At 53.1% G+C, this 17,909-nt stretch overlaps 2 protein-coding genes across 2 annotated transcripts; one reads left to right on the forward strand and one right to left on the reverse strand.

Moving 5' to 3' along the window:
• Positions 1 to 2,428: 2,428 nt before the first annotated feature.
• Positions 2,429 to 3,019, forward strand: LOC123927265 (interferon lambda-1-like). Its single transcript, XM_045981828.1, has one exon. The coding sequence runs from the start codon at positions 2,429 to 2,431 to the stop codon at positions 3,017 to 3,019; it is 591 nt and encodes a 196-aa protein (XP_045837784.1).
• Positions 3,020 to 6,138: 3,119 nt separating this feature from the next.
• On the reverse strand, positions 6,139 to 17,235 carry SPATA2 (spermatogenesis associated 2). The gene is made up of 3 exons (XM_045981547.1): positions 17,082 to 17,235; positions 10,515 to 10,961; positions 6,139 to 9,548 (listed from the first exon to the last, which is right to left on the reverse strand). The coding sequence occupies exons 2-3, from the start codon at positions 10,848 to 10,850 to the stop codon at positions 8,322 to 8,324; spliced, it is 1,563 nt and encodes a 520-aa protein (XP_045837503.1). The 5' UTR covers positions 10,851 to 10,961; positions 17,082 to 17,235; the 3' UTR covers positions 6,139 to 8,321.
• Between the last annotated feature and the right edge of the window lie 674 nt (positions 17,236 to 17,909).

Here is a 17,909-nt window from a genome sequence, read left to right on the forward strand (position 1 = left end):
ACCATGTGAAACGATGATGCTTTAGGATGTGGACAAGTGCAGTGGAAGCACGAAGGAAGGCTCAACGCCAGAGCAGAGGCTTGTCTGGGGCAGGGAAGGGAAAGAAATGCAAAGGAAATGCAGGACCCCGCCATGGCTCCACCCATATCTCTGATATCCCATTTACTAGTGGGGTCATGGGCAACTGGAGTTAATCTTACCTGGAAACTTGCAAACAGGAGCCTCAGTTCTGCCCCGCTCTGTAGGGGGGTAACTAAGACTCTCTCCAAGGGGCCAAGACACCCTCCTTTCAGTCAAGATAAGGTCTGGTCATACGTGGCAAAATTAATATCGGGAATGGCTTTAGAGTCCTTGAGAACCAGGATTCTTAGCATGGGAAAAAGACAGATGAGTTTAAGTAAAAATCCTGTGGTCCTGAATTTAATTTAAAGTATAAGTATGGGGGTGTCTGGGTGGCTCAGTGGGTTAAAGCCTCTGCCTTTGGCTCAGGTCATGATCCTAGAGTCTAAGATCGGCCCCCACATCGGGCTCCCTGCTCACGGGGGAGCCTGCTTCTCCCTCTGCCTGCTGCTCCCTATGCTTGTGCGCGCGCTCTCTCTGTTCATTAAAAAGACATAATAATATAAAGAACCAAAATACTTAGAATACACTGAAATTTTTCAAATATATGGGTGCTGAAATCAATGAGTTAATGATACTTTTTAAAAAATTAGTCACTATTGGGAGATTCTAAGACATCCACTCATTAAGTAAAAATAAAGGCAAAGGGGCACCTGGCTGGCTCAGTCGGTGGAGCATGTATGTGACTCTTGATCTTGGGGTTGTGAGTTCAAGCCCCACACTGGGCCTAGAGCTTATTTAAAAAAATAGTAAAAATAAAGGCAAATAATTAAGCAAGGATGCCCACTCTTGCTACTTGAATTCAACACAGTATTAGAAGTCTCAGCCAGAGCAATTAGGCAAGAAAAGGAAACAAAAGGCATCCAAACTGGAAAGAAAGAAGTAAAATTGTTGTTCTCAGATAACATGATCTTATAGGTAGAAAACCCTAAAGATTTCACACACACACACACACACACGAACACACACAAAACCCTGTTAGAACGAATAAATGAATTCAACCGAGTTGCCGGATACAAAATTAACACATAAAAAATCAGTTCCCATTTATCCATACACAAACAATGAGCAATTTGAAAAGGAAATTATGAAAACAATTCCACTCACAATAGCATCAACAAGAATAAAATACTTGGAAATAAACCAAGGAAGCAAAAGACTTGTACACCAAAAACATTACTGGAAGAAATTAAAGAAGATACAAATAAAGGCAAAGACATTCTGTGTTCATGGGTTGGAAGACTTAATATTGTAACAATGTCCGTTCAACCCAAAGCAATCTGTCGATTCAATGCAATTCCTATCAAAATCCCAATGGCAATTTTACAGAAATAGAAAAAAAAAAAACACTCCTAACATTCATATTGGATCTCAAAGGCCCCTGAATAGTTGAAACGATCTTTTAAAAAGACAATGTTTGACTCCTCACACTTCCTGATTTCAAAACATGTCACACACAAAGCTACAGTCATCAAATACTATCGGACTGGCATAAAGGTAGATGTGTAGACCAGTGGAACAGAATAGAGTCAGACGTAAACCCTCACGTATGTGGTCAAACCAGCTTCAGCAGAACGCAGAATAGGGTTTGGACAGCCTCAACAGACAGTGGCGGGGAAACGGGATATCCGAACACAAGAAACTGAAGTTAGACCCTTACCTTAAGCCGTATATAAAACTTAACTCAAAAATGGACTAAAGGCCTAAATGTAAGACCTAAAACTATAAAAGTCCTAGCAGAAAACATAGGGGGTAATGCCTGACATAGGATTTGGCAAGGATTTATTAGACGTGATGCCCAAAGCACAGGAAACAAAAGCAAAAGCAGACAAACGGGACCACAGCAAACCAGCAGCACCTCAAAGCCCCCTCGCCGCGAAGGTGGCCTCACCCACGCCTCCCAGCCCCCGCCCCACTCGAACCACTTTCCCATCCCTCCACCTGCCTCGGCCTCGGTAAGGGGTTCCCCAAGGCCCCCAGAGGTTGGCCCCAAGCCGAAGCCTGTCCAGCCACAGGGACTTCTCAGAAACAAGGTGTTCTCCTGTGAGTGAATTTCAGTTTCTCTTTCCTTCTGGCCAGGTCCGGGGAAGGGACCTGCAGGCTCCCGGGTCTCTGCGCCTGGGCGGCCTCACCCAGATCCACGTGCTCACCTGGGTCAGGACTGACCCCGCCCATGAATGCCTTTCCCGGGCAAGTGGGGATTCCAATTTCCACTTGCCTTTTCCCTTTACATATATCAGCGGGGGCTGCCCAGGGAGCCTGGCTAAAAGCAGAGCCATGCAGCAGGGAAAGCAGTGGGGATCTGGCCATGGCGACAGTGTGGGTCCTGGTGCTGGTGACCGTGCTGCTGGGCTTGGCCAGAGCAGGCCCTGTCCCTACTTCCAAACCCACCTCAACCAGCAAACCCACCTCACCCAGGAGGGGCTGCCTCATGAACAGGTTCCAATCTCTGTCACCGAGGGAGCTGGAAGCCATCAAGAAGGCCAAGGATGCCCTAGAAGAGTCGCTCTCGCAGCGGAACTGGAGCTGCGGCTCTCACCTCTTCCCTCGGGCCAGGGACCTGAGACTGCTGCAGGCCTGGGAGCGCCCCGTGGCCTTGGAGGCCGAGCTAGCCTTGACGCTGAAGGTCCTGGGGACCATGGCTGACTCGTCCCTGGGGGTCGTCCTGGACCAGCCACTCCGCCTGCTGCGCCACGTGCACTCGGAGCTCCAGGCTTGTGTCCCGGCTCTGCCCACAGCAGGACCCAGAACCCGGGGCCGCCTCCACCACTGGCTGCACCGGCTCCAGAAGGCCCCAAAGGAGTCCCAGGGCTGCCTCGAGGCCTCCGTCACGTTCAACCTCTTCCGCCTCCTCACACGGGACCTGAAATGTGTTGCCAGCGGAGACCTGTGTGTCTAAGAATCCGAGCCCCCACGCTTGGCCTGCCTGGGACCTGGACCTTTCCTAGGCACCAAGCCTCACCCCTGCCTTAAGTTATTTCCTCTCAACCCCTTATTTATGCAGAAATGTTTATTTTTCTACTTTTGTGCAACGTGCAGCAAACAAACAGGAATGGGGGGAAAAATAAAGGGCCACTACTCCGGAGACTGAGAGAACAGAGGAACGCGTCAAACAACAGCGCGGCTGCAATCAGCAGAATGCAAGCTCGGGCAAGCTCGGGAGGACTGGAAAATGCAAGCTCGGGCAAGCTCGGGAGGACTGGAAATCCAGCTTAACAAAAACATCTCAAGGAGAAAAAAAAAGGAGGAAGATGGTGTCCCTACACTCTACAAGGACAGCCTTCAGGGTAAACATGATTTAAAATCTAGCCACCATTGCGGTGTGGAGACCTTACTTGAGCCCTGATACGGTTTTCAAAACATGGATTTCTAAGACAACTGGATTTCAGAACACTGATTGCATACCACTATTAAAGAATTCTAAACACTTAGGTGCGATAATGATACCGTGTTCTCAAAGTCCTTGTCTTGGCGAGCCTGGCTAGCTCAGTCAGAAGAGCATGGGGATTCTCGATCGGGGTCGTGAGTTCAAGCCCTGTGCTGGATGTCGAGATTACTTGAATAAATAAAACTTTAAAAAAATAAATCAAAGTCCTTGTCTTTTATTTTTTTTTTTTAAGATTTTATTTATCTATTTGACAGACAGAGATCACAAGTGAGCAGAGAGGCAGGCAGAGAGAGAGGAGGAAGCAGGCTCCCTGCTGAGCAGAGAGCTCAATGTGGGGCTGGATCCCAGGACCCTGGGATCATGACCCGAGCTGAAGGCAGAGGCTTTAACCCACTGAGCCACCCAGGCGCCCCAGTCTTTTAGATACACATACTGAACTATTCACAAATGAAATAGCTATCTGGAATTTGCTTCAAAGAAATTTAGGAGGGAAGTGGATGGACAGATAGAAAGAAGGGCGCCTGGGTGGCTCAGTGGGTTAAAGCCTCTGCCTTCAGTTCAGGTCATGATCTCAGGGTCCTGGGATCAAGTCCCGCATTGGGCTCTCTGCTCCACAGGGAGCCTGCTTCCTCCTCTCTCTGCCTGTCTCTCTGCCTACTTGTGATCTCTGTCTGTCAAATACATAAATAAAATCTTTAAAAAAAAAAAAAAAGAAAGAAAAGAAAGGTGACCAGGTCGGCTGTAACTTGGTAACTGCTAAGTTATTGAATCTGGGTTCAACGTACATGAAATTTGTAAATAAAAAGGTTTCTTCAGTGAGAAAATGGGGGGGAGGGAATGTGGTTTAAGCAAGATGAGTAGTTCATTCCTCTCTTACATAAAAACTCCGGAGGTAGGCAGGGCAGGCTGGGTACGCTGGTGGCTTCCTAAGCATCAGGGACCCGGCCCCTTCCAGCTGCTGCCCCGCCCTCTTCTCCACTTGGCTTCTGCTTCAGTCTCACACGGCTGCTCCACTCCAGCCAACACAGCCGTTCCAGCCAGAAAGGGGGAGCAGGGTGGGAAGAAGGACAAGATCCTTTGAAAGACATGTCTAGGAAGCCACACAAACCACTTCTCGGTCCCAGCGACCAGACACCGGCACTTAACCATGCCCCGCCACGGGAGAGGCTGTGATAGGCAGTCTTCATTCTGGACGGCCATGGGCCTAAAAAATCAGGGCCTCCATTACCAAGGGAGAAAGGGTGAGAGGAGAGCGGGGTTCAGTTTGGACCATCTGCCACTGTCCTTATCCCTCTGAGACTGGTAACGAGGCACGGGGGGTGCCACAGATGGGCGCTGGGAGCTGGCAGCAGAACCAACGGGCAGCTGGTGGGCCTGATGATGTTAAATATGCTTGTCACTTGCATCCCCGGATGAAGCGATCTGCTCTGAAGTCGGCTTTGGATGCGGGAGCGAGTGTCTGGCTTCCTCTGCTCTCCCGGGGCCGGGTGTGCGTCTCCAGGAAGCCGCCGCCGTGCCCAACAGAGCCGCGTCCTATGCTGTAGCTAACACCAACCCCGACGCTTCCCTGGGCCTTGGTCTGGCCCGAGGCCTGGATGATTTGTTTGCCAATGCGTGAAATGGAGAAAACTGCTTCTTCTCTCCCCGACAGCTGAGGTGCCCTGTCGGGGCCAACCCAGCGGTGGTCAGTCCTGCAGCCTCTGCTGCTACCGAGAGCCTGGATGTCCCAAACCACGGCTGCTCTTACACCACCCTTACGGGTTTTGCCATACATCTCGCCTTCAAGTGAACCTTCCTTTTAAAAAACCCCTAAATTGACTTTTGAAGTGATCTACCATGGCTGCAGATGGAAAGCAGTATGGCCTGCTCCAGACAGAAGGCAACCGAACATCCGGCTCAGATTCTGCCCATGCCCAATACCAACTTCCTCTTCGGTCCAGACAAGCTAGCAGTGAACGGACTTCCTCCTTGGCATTTAAATGGACCAAAAGAATTAAAGATGTAATTAATTTTTGTCATTATGTCCTCCAGCGTTACCACCAACAATCGTTTCTCCTGGAGTCTGTGGTCCCAGTCCTAAGAAACACAGCCGAGGGGTGCCAGGGTGGCTCAGTGGGTTAAAGCCTCTGCCTTCAGCTTGGGTCATGATTCCAGGATCCTGGGATCGAGCCCAGCATCGGGCTCTCTGCTCAGCGGGGAGCCTGCTTCCTCCTCTCTCTGCCTGCTTCTCTGCCTACTTGTGATCTCTGTCTGTCATATAAATAAATAAAATCTTCAAAAAAAAAAAAAAGAAAGACAGATAGACGGCTGAGCTCTACACACCTCATTTTCTACACACCTTACAGGTGGGGATCGTTAATACGACCTAGCTGACAGGAAAACTGAACACTGTTAAAAGGGATCATGCACGTAAAGTCCCAGCATAACCCGGCTCACGGTGTGAGCTCACGAATGCCGAGTGCCGGCTGTTGTCACGTCTCAGTTCTGTGGAGGAGAAAATGTGAGTCCTGTCATTGAAGAATGCGGTTTGAGCAAAACAAACAAAAAATTCCAGACAACCCAAACTTCAAAAGCAGCAGGGAGGGAGGGACATAAAACCCCAAACGCTTGGTTTAATAATGGAAGACACTTTATTATTTTTAAATCATCTCAACATTTCAATTCTTAGTAGAAATCAAATGTAAAACATCTGCCTTTTTAAATTAGCATATATTTTATCCAGCTCAATCACAGCAACCTCATACAGTAAGGTACACACCAAGGACAGGGGCAGAGCGTTTTCTGTTCCAGTCTGTGAACACAGCATCTCCGTGATGACATGTGTGCCAAGCCTTCTCTCCCAGGATGAGGTGGGCACGCCTGCTTCCGCCCACTGGGGGCACAAGTGACCTGGCATCACGGCTGGGCTGGTAGAGTTCCCGTAGGCTGGAGCGATCTGGGAACGGAAAACTAGCAAACTAGTGCTCTCAGGAGGAAAACAGGCATCGATACTTCTGAAATGTGGAAAGGAAGAACATCAAAGGTGATGACCCCAGGGTGGGCTGGTCTTAGTAATAAAGGGGTTGAAATTCAGCTGTATATACACATTGAGTATCTACATGTGCTCTACCAGATATATAAAAAAGAGCCATAGAAGATTTGGAAAACCTTAAAATCACTCGACCGAGTTGGAAGAACATCAGCAAATTCACAGTGGCCTCAGGATTCAGCCAGATTTAAATTTGTTCAAGAGCTGAATACCTCCTTCTACTACCAGAAAACCCACCGCATGTAAATTCCTATAATATTCTGTACATCACAAACACTTATGGCTAAAATATAGTATTTCACAAGGAAGTGGTTTTATTTTCAAATTCTTGCCCCACTTCTGCTCTGCACCCCAAAAGGAAGATCCAGGGGTCAGTCACTCAGAGTTTAAGGGGCCTTCAGGTTTGGAAGTGCTGAGGCTCGGCTGAGTGTCTCAGGAAACGTCCGTGTGATGGGCACACGCTGACTCGGGCCCACTTTTAGTGCAAAAAAGATCACTGATGTCGCAGAGTCCCGGAAACAGGCAAGGAGGGCTGAGATGGAGGAAAGGGGAATCCCACAGGATTTTCCTTCTGAAACAAGACTCCCGAGGTTTGGAGTGTGAGGTTCACATGCGGCAAGAGACAAAGACCAGGCTGCCGATCTGCAGGGCGAGGCTCCTGAAGGTCACTAGGTTATCACGGTCCACAGGTGCACAGACCATGCCCCCCCCAGCCCACGCTAGCCCCCTAAGTGTACACTGGAGGTAGGTATATAGAGATTTATTGTAGGGAAGACAGTGGCTCTCCACCGACTCCGGGACATTGTCTGTCTCTGCCCCCACACTCTCCGCTCTACCCTCGGGCTGTGGTGTGTGTAGGGTACAACACGGAAGGGCACGAGACCCTCCCTTGGAAGACTGAAGAACCCAGGCCGTTTATATAAATAGCTACATAATTCATGTTTTAACCACTTTGAAACACACAGCAGGTTGAATATTTATTTAAAAATAAATCTCAAAAATATCTATTTACAGTACAGTGAGAGGGGCATGTGCAAACAACAGAAAGGGGGAACAGTCCATCCTGCCACGGAAGGCCCACACCTGGATGTGCTGGAGCAAAGCGCTCGGACACACGGGCCGAACCGAGCTGCGGTGGCAACAGGATGCCATTCAGGGACAACTGGACTCCGTCCACCCTGGAGACTTGGACAGGCGGAAGTCAGCGGGGTGGGGGGAGTCCAGGTGGGGATCCTTGTGTTTGGGAAGGGGGCGGCCAAAGGATGAGCCATGGGAAGAGGCCCGGTGTGGCAGGAGGGCTCATTTCACAAGCCAACAGGCCTCTAGCTCGGCGCTCCAGGTGGGCATTTGGAGGTGACCTGGAGGGCCCTTCCCAGTCCAAGTTGGCTTTGGAAGGGTGGGGGTGGTTGGCGGGGGGGGGGGGGGGGGGGGGTGGGGGTGGGTGGGGAGTGGGGGCGGGGGCGGGGGTTTGACAAGGGTCTCGGAGTTAGAAATCCTCTCCGAAAACAAAACGAACAACGCAACAGGGAGTGGAGAGATTAGCAAAAATGAATCTGAACGGAAGTGCCACCCTCTCCCTGTCAGGCGACAAAGCAGCCATCAGATGAAATATCTGGGCCACCCAGTAAACTCCCACATGGGGCAGCCAAGCCCACGATCCCGACACCTACATGGTCAGACGCAGGTCTCTGCTTCTGAGATCAACACGCTAACACTTCTTCCCCAGAGCGGGGACCCGGAAAGTCAGTGGCGTAGCCCTTGGAGCCGGGGGTGCAAAGGTCCAGTCTATCTATACACGAGATGGGAGAGCTGGGTGGACTTGTAGTTCAGCTGGTTGTTGGGCATGAACTTGTGCAGCTCACTCTTTTTGCAGCAGGGGTCGTAATGGTAGGCGCTGAGACAGCCGTCGCAGGAGACTTTCGAACACTGGGTGCAGGTGTTGGCGGCACCCGGGCGGCTGCAGAAGCCACAGCGGGACGTGGCTGCGGCGGGGGTCTTGGGTTTCGGGTGGACGTGCGGCAGCCGCTCGAGGCCCTGGGTCTGGCCAGCGTACTTCTCCCGCAGAGACGACCCGTGGGCCAGGCTGTCGTGGGCGGAGGGCTTGCCAGGGAAGGCGCCGGGCTTGGAGGCTGGGGGACCGGCGGGCAGGCTGTCGCAGCGCTGGCAGAGGGAGGAGTTGCAGGACAGCCCGCAGTTTTGGCACTTGGACAGGGAGGACTCTTTGGCGGGGGGTGAGCGCTTGTGGTAGACGGGGTGGGCATCGTTTCGGACCAGCCACACGTCCGGCCGCAGGGCGTCCTGCCTCCGGTATGTGGCCCGGGGCTCCGAGTCTGTGTACAGATCCACGTCGTCCTGAGCGGAGAAGTATGTGCCACGCAGCAGGCCGAGGCCATTGCTAGGGGAGGGGGACGGCAGGTCATCCGGGCTTCCGTGGGGGGAGCTGGACATGGTCAGCAGCGAGGCAGACGGGCGAATGATCTCATCCTTGAGGTCGTCCCCCACGTCTGGCGCCGTGGGCTCCTTCCGCAGGCTCAGTGAGGCCTTGAGGGGTGGCTTCCGGCTCTCCCAGTAGCTGTCGTAGGCATCTACCGACCTCGAGGGCTTGGTCACCCTCGGCTTGTAGTAGTCCTTGGCCGCCCGCTCGCTGGCCGACTTCTGCAGCGCCACGCGGGCCATGGAGGCCGTCAGGTGCTCCCGGCCCTCGGCCCGCCGCCGCAGGGCCTCCGAGCAGCCCCGCACATCCTCTGTGCTGCTTTTGCGCTCGTTCACCACGTCCAGCTCGGAGTAGCCCTTGTCCTTGACTTGTGAGTGGATTTCCAGCATCTGCTCACACTCCACCTTGGCCAGAAAGAGCTCAAAGGAGACCATCTTCACCTGGAGGGTCTCCACGAGCTCCTTGAGTCTGTACGCAGTCCCTAACTCAGGCACGTAGCCCATGTAATGCAGGATGGCTCGGATGTCCTCTTCCAGTAACGATGACTTGACATAATAAACGAAGGGGCCCGTGTAGGTCTAAGGAGAAGGGGATAGAAAAAGAGAGGCATGGTTTGCTCTCTGAGACACACGTGGAGCTGGTTCCAGAGCCCGGCACGCCCAAGGCGGAGCCTCTGGGAGCACAGGGGAGCGTTGGGGAGTAGTGGGGAGGAAGGATCTCGGCAGCCGATCACTGCAGCAGGCAGAGGACTGGCTCAGCGCATCGGGCGCAGGAGACCGCATGGCACTCCTGCCTCGAGTGGAGGGTACAAAGCCGCCGGCTTCCCATACGGGGCTCAGTGGCTCTGCTCCAGATGAGGAGGAAACAGGGAAAACGGGCATGAAGAGAAGGTATGAGAGTAGAGGCAGAACACCCAGGGAGTGAGCAGAATATTCCTTTTGGGCATGTCTGCAAGTTCTGAAGAATAGGCTGGCTTTGTGGAAACTCTCCTGAGCCATCACCTGGCTTCGGAATGATTCCAAGTTCTCTTTCTCTCTTAAATCCATCCTCCAGCCTCCTGTCTGTTACCACCCAGTCCAAACCGGCTCTCAGGGTACCCCAACGTCCATGGCAGCCTCCTAACTGTTCTCGCTGCCCCACCAGTCTATTTCCTATCCAACAGCCAGAAGGATGCTTTGCAAATGGAAACCTGATCCTGGCCTGCCCTGTTCCCAGCCTTCTTAGGGTCAATTCCAAGCCCTTTGCCCTGGGCTTCAAGGCCCTGTATCACCAGGGTGCTGCCTACTTTTCTAACCTCACAGCTTCACGTGGGAGCTGCCAGGGGCAGGGACCCAGTAAAGAGACGACACTGGTCAGACAGCAAATAGGGAGCCTCCACCAGCGCAGGGGGGGTGGGGTGGGTATTTCTAGTTGTTACGGCAAAGGCAGTGGGGAAGACAGGAGAGTCTGTGGGCAGAGGAGGCAGTAACTTCACAAGCCCTCTCAAGCGGGTGTGGGAGGGGAAGAAGGCAGACCAGTGTGGATGGCCTTTCCCTAGACCTTACCTTGATGCTTCTGAATTCCTTCTTCCACGGGTAGAGGAAGAGGTTGACGCCCACGGTTTCCAGCACGCTGAAGGCGCAGTGCAAAGCCCGCAGGCTGGAGGAGCTGAGCGAGCGCAGGGAGCTCTCCACCACCTCATAGAACTGGATCAGCCGGAATCGATAGAAGGGATCCACCTTGTGTAGGCTGAGCAGGGCCGAGGCTGCCACTCGAAGGTACTCATCACTGCTAGGCCGCTGCTTGCTGGGGGTGGTGTCCACTCTGCCCTCATGGAACTGCACATACTTCCGAAATAAGTCATCCTTATATTTCGTATCCATTGAACTGGGCTTCCCCATCTGATCCGGAGACGGGGAGGGGCTACCTTATCTCCTCCATGGTTTCTGGGCTCGAGGCAGGGCCATGGCTAAAAGCACTGACATGCTGCCCACCCGCACTAGGGGCGCGCTCTGGAAGGGGAAGAACAAGAAGCACGTCATTCCTCGAAATGGTCCACGTGCCCGAGTGTGGCTGCTGAGACAAAACGAGAGGCACAACCGGCCTGAGCTACCCTGGGCATCACCAGCCCTAGGCCCCTTTCTGCCCATTCATTCACCACATTTACCAAACACGGACTATGTGCCAAGCTGTCGTGGAAACAAACAGGTCCCTGACTTTGCTGAACTCATGAATGAAGAGCGCAGTTCGAACCTGGGTTTGCAGGGAGGAGGAGGAGTTTTAGAAAGGCCCCCACCCCCAGCCGGGGCAGTGGTGGTCAGACTTGAAGAATGAAGGGTTCGCCTGCGCCGGGCAGAGAGGTGGGCGGAGACCAGAACTGCAGCGGCACCGCAGGGAGGAAGGCCCCTGCGGGCCAGGCACTTTTGCACACGAACGCATTTCGTCGTCTTAAACGACCCTAGGCAGCAGGATCCCCATTTAACAGATGTGAAAATTAAGACAAAAAAATATTAAGAAAGTACCCAAAGTTCTGGAACCATGAAGAGGCAGAGCTGAGCCCTGGCGGCCTGGCTCTGAAGACTCGCCCTTGACCGCCACGCCCTGCTTTCCTGAGGCAGGAAGGAGCTTGGCCTTCGAGCAGAAGGCAGGCCAGTGCAGCTGAAGCAGCGAGGGTAAGGAAAGGGGGTGCCCAGAGATGAGGCTGCAGGCACCATCAGGACAGGATCCCACGCCCCAATGGTCCATTTTATTCAAAGACGCACGGGAAGCGCCTGAAGAGCTCAAAGGAAGGGGGAGAGGGCTGTCCTACCAAGGATCGTCTCACCGGCCTTTGACAGACTGCATTCCCCCATGCCTTTATTTATTTATTTATTTTAAAGATTTTATTTATTTTTTTGGCAGAGAGAGACACAGTGAAAGAGGCAACACAAGCAGGGGGAGTGGGAGAGGGAAAAGCAGGCTTCCCACAGACCAGGGAGCCGGATGCTGGGCTCGATCCCAGGACCCTGGGATCATGAACTGAGCCAAAGGCAGACACTTAACGACTGAGCCGTCCAGGTACCCCCCCCCCACACGCACCTTTAGAGAGGTTTATAGTCCCACTGGGAGAGGACAGAACGTTCTGAGCCGGGCTACACCAGATTTACACACCCTCGCTGTCTGCTTGGCCGCTGGTGAGTAGAACATGCACAGAGCAAGCAACAGGGCCGGTGCCAGGAGGCCGGGAGCAAATCTGGGTTCACGGAGGGCGCTGCCAGGGCCGGGGGGGGGGGGGGGGGCAGGCCGGGGTGGGCAGCGCCGCACAGGCGTCACCAACAGATCCCAAAGCCAGACTGCCTGGGTGTGACTCTTGGGTCTGCTTCTCTGGGCAAATTACTCAGCCTCTGTGGGCTTCAGTTTTCCCCTCAGAAAGTGGGGGTTGAGAGCAGTACCTACAGTCCATCTTCGGTGGCATCTATGTGCCGTGAGTATATAAAGCTCTTCACAGAGGACTGGCTCGGGACAAGCCCTTGACACACACGAGCGGCTACTGCCGCTCTCTGGACGGGCCAGCCCGCCTGCCACGACAGCGCGCATTCTCGAGAAGCTAAGATCAGAGCGGGCGAATACGTCCGCCCGGGAGGCGATGTGCATTTCCGTCCTCGTCCTTTCTGACCACTAGCTCCACGGGCACGGGGATCCTGACTAAATTCCTCGTTAAGGTAACCCGAGCACAGAGCCAGGGGTCTGTGCTTCATAAGCAGCTCTCTAAGTGCAGGAGGCTCTTGGCGGCTGTGGAGACAGCGCAGCACTGAGAAGGAAGCTGAGGGGACGGGACAGCCCTGTGCAGGCCGTCAGCAGATCTGGCCTCAGCTCAGGAAGTGCTAATGGCCTACAAACCTGGCAGCGATCATGAGGTCCATAAAGTCACCCACATCTCGAGCCACTCGCCTGGTTTCTCCTTTGAGAAGACTCCTGAAGATCTTAACTACGAGGTGAGGGTGAGCTGTGCGGGAGAACTGGGGACAGAGAGGCCACCTTCTCCCACCCACCATCCTGCCAAGGGAGCCCAATGCTTCAGGGACAAATACACGGAAGGAGCACGGGAGGCAAACATAAGTCCATTAGGCTAAAATTCTACCTCCTGACCAAAGTCAAAGGCTTCACATGGTCTACTCCTGCGCCCCTCTCACAGCCGTCTCCCCTTTCCCTCTAAGTTCCACCCACAGGGACCTTTCTGTCTGTTCCTCAAACCCACCAAGCTCATTCCTGTCTCAGGACCTTTGCCCATGTTGTTGCTTTTGCGTGTTCCTCCTCTGATCCTTCCCATAGCTGGCTTACTCTCGTTACTCAGGCCTTAGTTCAAATGTCACCCCACAGGGGCCTCACTGGCAATCCCAGCGCAGTAACTCCCTGCTTCCGGGTCCCTTGTTATCCCATTATCATGGGATAATCACCATCTGAAATTACCAACTTTATTTATTCATTTACCAACTTCCTTTCTCTTTGTACCCCCCCCCCCCCCACCGTTACCCAGTAAGTTCCACAAAGGCAAGGATCACATCTGTTTTGTTCACCATGGTGCCTAACACACAGCCTGGCACATAGTAGGTCTCTGATAAAACAGGCAAAATAAATGATCGATTCAAGATGCCACTCCTTCAGTTTCTCATTGAGCTTTCCCAAGAATCCTGAGAGATCAGCTGGAGAGAGAAGGAACAGAGAGGCTCCCTGACATGACATGCTGTAAGGAGCCAGGGTAAGGGAACCCAAGATTCCAAGCCTGCCCTCTGCGGCACTGTGTTCCTTCCCATACTCTATGATTCCCGAATTCAACAAGTATTTATGCAGCACCTATCCTGTGCCAGGCTCTAGGATGGGTAGGGGGCAGCAGATGGCAAGCCACAGCCCCGCCCTCAATTCTAATTGAAAGAGCTTATTATCAAAATATGTATTGCAACCCGAAAAAGACATCACTGTCCTTGCTATTAAAAACGCATATGGGGGCGCCTGGGTGGCTCAGTTGGTTAAGCCACTGCCTTTGGCTCAGGTCATGATCCTGGAGTCACGGGATCCAGTCCAAGGATCGAGTCCCACATCAGGTTCCCAGCTCCACAGGGAGTCTGCTTTTCCCTCTGACCTTCTCCCCTCTCATGCTCTGTCTCTCTCTCTCTCTCTCAAATAAATAAGTAAAATCTTAAAAAAAAAGAAAAGAAAACACATATGTATTTACCATTTTTTATTCATCTAAGAAAAACTTCTGTCCTGCCTCTGGTCCCAGGGACTATTTTTTGGTTCATCTGATAAGAATTTAAACAGAGGGGGCACCTGGGTGGCTCAGTGGGTTAAAGCCTCTGCCTTCAGCTCAGGTCATGATCCCAGGGTCCTGGGATCGAGCCCTGCATCGGGCTCTCTGCTCAGCAGGGAGCCTGCTTCCCCCTCCTCTCTCTCTGCCTGCCTCTCTGCCTACTTGTGATCTCTGTCTGTCAAATAAATAAATAAAATCTTTAAAACAATAATAATAATTTAAACAGAGGGACATCAAGCCTCCTAAATACTGCTGTGGTTTTTCTCCAAGGAAGTCAGCTTTGAGCCTACAGAGGTGGATTTTTTTTTTTATTAACAAAGTCAGCCACCCTCAAGCTCAGTGTCTGCAGCTCTGTAATCACACCACAGTCCACACCCTCGTTTGTTGCCAGCGCTCAATAAACAAGGAAAAGGGATCTAAATAGCCCAAATGGTGTTCCAAATCCCAAAGTCAAGGAAAGGAAACCAATCTATGATGAATCCTGAACCAACGTAGGCAGGTGAGGAAACAGGTGAAAGGAAATGAATGCTGAGATAAGTAAGGAAAGAGAAAGGAAGGAATAATCACTGAGGTCCTACTACGAGCTAAGCACAGGGCCTTCCACTTCAACTGCATCGTCCCACTTAACCCTCATGATGTTAGAAGGAAACCTTCCCAGTTTGGCCATGAAACTAACTGCCCAGTGGCGCTTCCAAGGGTCAGAGCTGGAGTTTGAATCTGGTAGGCCCTGAGGCCTGAGTTCCCTGCCCCCCCCCCCCCGCGTCTATCTCACTCATTTACTGCTACACTCTCCCATTCACCAAGGGATTCATACGTGTGAGCCCTCCGCTAAGGGCCTGATGAAAATCATTGAAACCCAAAGGACAGCCCCAAGGTTAAAGAGGAAACCGAGGCTCAGCGAGGCCAAATCATTTGTCCTGAGTTACAGGGAAGGAACAAGTGTTTCTGAGGTCCGAACCTAAGTCCAATGCAAAATCCTTGACTCAAGCTCTGAGCTAGGCCGCTTCTAGGCAAAGCTGCCCTGCGGCACCTGCTGGACAGCTCTACTTGAAAGGGCGAGGCTAAGTTAGAACACCCTATGGCAGGAGGAGCAGAGTTAAGTTCTAAAAATTCCTATAGTAGCAAAATTCACATCTTCCCACACAGAACGGGGCTGGAAGAGCCACAGATCTCTTTATGATGTAAGCTCAAGGGCCAAGGGAAGAGGCTGGCCAGAAACCGGCCAGTGGTGAGGCAGCTGACATCATCCCTCCTGAATACATTTTCTGAGAAAACAGGCTGCATTGTAGCTGGTCATAGCTGGTGTCTTTTCTGAGCACAGAGCCAGCAATTTATTCCCAGCACTCTGCGAGAACAACAAAAAACACACTCTGCAAAAACAGCGTGGTTACAGGAGACTAGACAGCGCAATGACAGAAGCCGTTAATTTCTCCAAGCAACCCAAGGATTGGAACACCACGACGTGCCAGTCTGGTGGGGGGGGGGTGGCACTGTGAACATCCCTAACAGCGTCAGGCGGATGCCCAAAGCCAACAGGCCTGGTCAGCACTTCCTGTACCCACAATCTGGACTCCCTTTGAAAAACAAGTCGATGAAGAGAAATATTACATATACAGTCAGAGAGGTGGCGGCTTTTTAAGGATTTTTATCTTTCTAAAGATTATTTTTTAAGCATCTCAAAGGAATGCTGTATCTGTTTAAAACCTCACTGAAAGGAACTGAAATGATCTGGGGGTAGCAAAGCATTAGCTTGGCTTTACCTCAACTGGCCCATTCAAGCAGAAACACTCCCCAAGCAGCATTTGAAGGCGCCCCCTCCCTGCACAGCCAAAAGCTATTTTGGTCCCAGCATTGCCCCAGTCCACAGGTTTACAGATCTCTGGTCTAGCTTCAGCCAGCTCTGAGATCCCTCAGCCTGCAAAGAGCACGGAGAGGAGAACAAGCAGTTCAACCCCTCCACCTCCTAACCCGTCACTCCTCTGCACTCATTCCAAATCCGAGGCTCCTGAGACACATACATCTAAGGCATGCTGCACTGGTTGTGAAACATCTGAGGGTCTCCAGACCCCAATTAGATTCCAGAGAAATTCAGAGGCCTTGCAAACCTCTGAATATAACCTCAGTGGTGCTGAAAGCGGGCTTCCTTACTGGCAGCTGCCTCTCAGAGGGTCTCTAACGGAAGCAGTTTGGCCTCCACGCAGTGGCAGAAACTAGCGGCTGCTATTCCCAACCTGGTCATTCCTATGGCCTCTGAGGGCCATACCGGTTGTGAAAAACACCCCAGTCCCAAACTCTGGCCCCTTCTGGGTGCATGAATGAATTAACAGCAGCTATCATTTATAGGACGTCTGCTGTATGCCAGAGACCGTGCTTCACAAGCATCATCTCATCTGATCCCCCCACAGCCTTAAGCACGTTCACTTCCATTTAACTAATTAGGCAAATGAAGCGCAGAAGATGAAATGACTTGTCCAAGGTCACACAGTGAGTACAAACCCAGATCTGCTACCAGAGACTAGGCTGGGGACCACTGCGCGGTAACTGCCTCCCGGTGGAGTCAGGGTGGCCTCCCGCTTGGTTAGTCCCCGAAGAGGGGGTGTTCCTCCTGAGCTGCCCTGAGCCACCCATGGCCGGTCCCAGGAGTCTGCGAGGCAACCCTGGGCGGAGTGAGGATCCTGAGGATAAGCTGGGCCCTCGGGATGCCGAAAAGGCGGGGCCGCCCGTCGACCCCGCCGGATGCGAGGGGACCCCACCCCCGGGTCGGCCAAGCCCCGCCGAGTCGGGCGCCCCCTCTGCCCTGGGAAGCGCCGGACGCCGTTTCCGCCCGCGGCCGCCCCGCACTCACCCCGGCACTGCCGCCGAGGACGCCCCGGCCGAGGAAATCCAGAGGGAGCCGCTGCCGCCGCCGGAGCCGGGCCCACCTGGGCTCTCGTCGCTCCGGCCGGCTGCAGGGGACCGAGGCCAGTACCCCGGGACAAGCGGTGACCCGGAAACACTCGTCCAGGAAGTGACGTCCTTCGGAGGCGGGTCCAAAGAAAGGCCGGGTCGCAGCTGCGCGTTGCACCGGGGAGAGGCCGACGGTTGTGGGCGGCGGAGGAAGAAGCGGGAGGCAGGAGAATGAGCAGAGGAGAAGCGGACTCTGGCTCTGGCGCTTGGAGGGCCGCCGCCGCCACTGGGGCTAGACCCGGAAACAAACGGGCCGGACGTGACGCAGGCCAGCCACAGGGTGGTGGCTGGCCGGGTTGTCATGGGAACCGGTCTGGAGCCGGGCGGCGGAGGCTGGGACTGTGAGCGCAGACTGAGTGATCTCCGGCCTCCGCCTCCCGGACCGGTCCGTTGTCCAGGTGATCCGCGAGCGGCGCTCCCAACTGCGCCTGAGCAGGAGCTAACAGTTGGAGCCCTCGCCCCACTTTACAGACGCAAATGCCGAGGCTTAGAGAGAGAAAGTGAGATCCCCAGCATCATGCGAAATGAAATCTAGCCTGGAGAGGAATGTTGATGTTACTGGCCTTTAAGAACGGGCTCCCAGCTTCGCTTTTGCCACTTACTAGCCGCGTGAATTTGGGCGAGTTACCTAACCTGTCTCAGCCTCAGCTTTTTCGTTTGTAAAATGCAATACTAATAATACGGCCTGCGGGGATGCCTGTGAGAGTTAAGTGAGTTAACACGAAGA

The sequence above is a fragment of the Meles meles genome, chromosome 16 (genome assembly GCF_922984935.1).
Source record: "Meles meles chromosome 16, mMelMel3.1 paternal haplotype, whole genome shotgun sequence".
Lineage (NCBI taxonomy): Eukaryota > Metazoa > Chordata > Mammalia > Carnivora > Mustelidae > Meles > Meles meles.

Bases quoted from the DNA above. Each gene is read 5' to 3' on its own strand.
- LOC123927265 (XM_045981828.1), top strand. From the start codon at position 2,429: ATGGCGACAGTGTGGGTCCTGGTGCTGGTGACCGTGCTGCTGGGCTTG.
- SPATA2 (XM_045981547.1), bottom strand. From the start codon at position 10,850: ATGGGGAAGCCCAGTTCAATGGATACGAAATATAAGGATGACTTATTT. The intron at 9,549-10,514 runs GTAAGGTCTAGG...CCTTCTCCTTAG, and splicing joins AGGAATTCAGAAGCATCAAG to ACCTACACGGGCCCCTTCGT.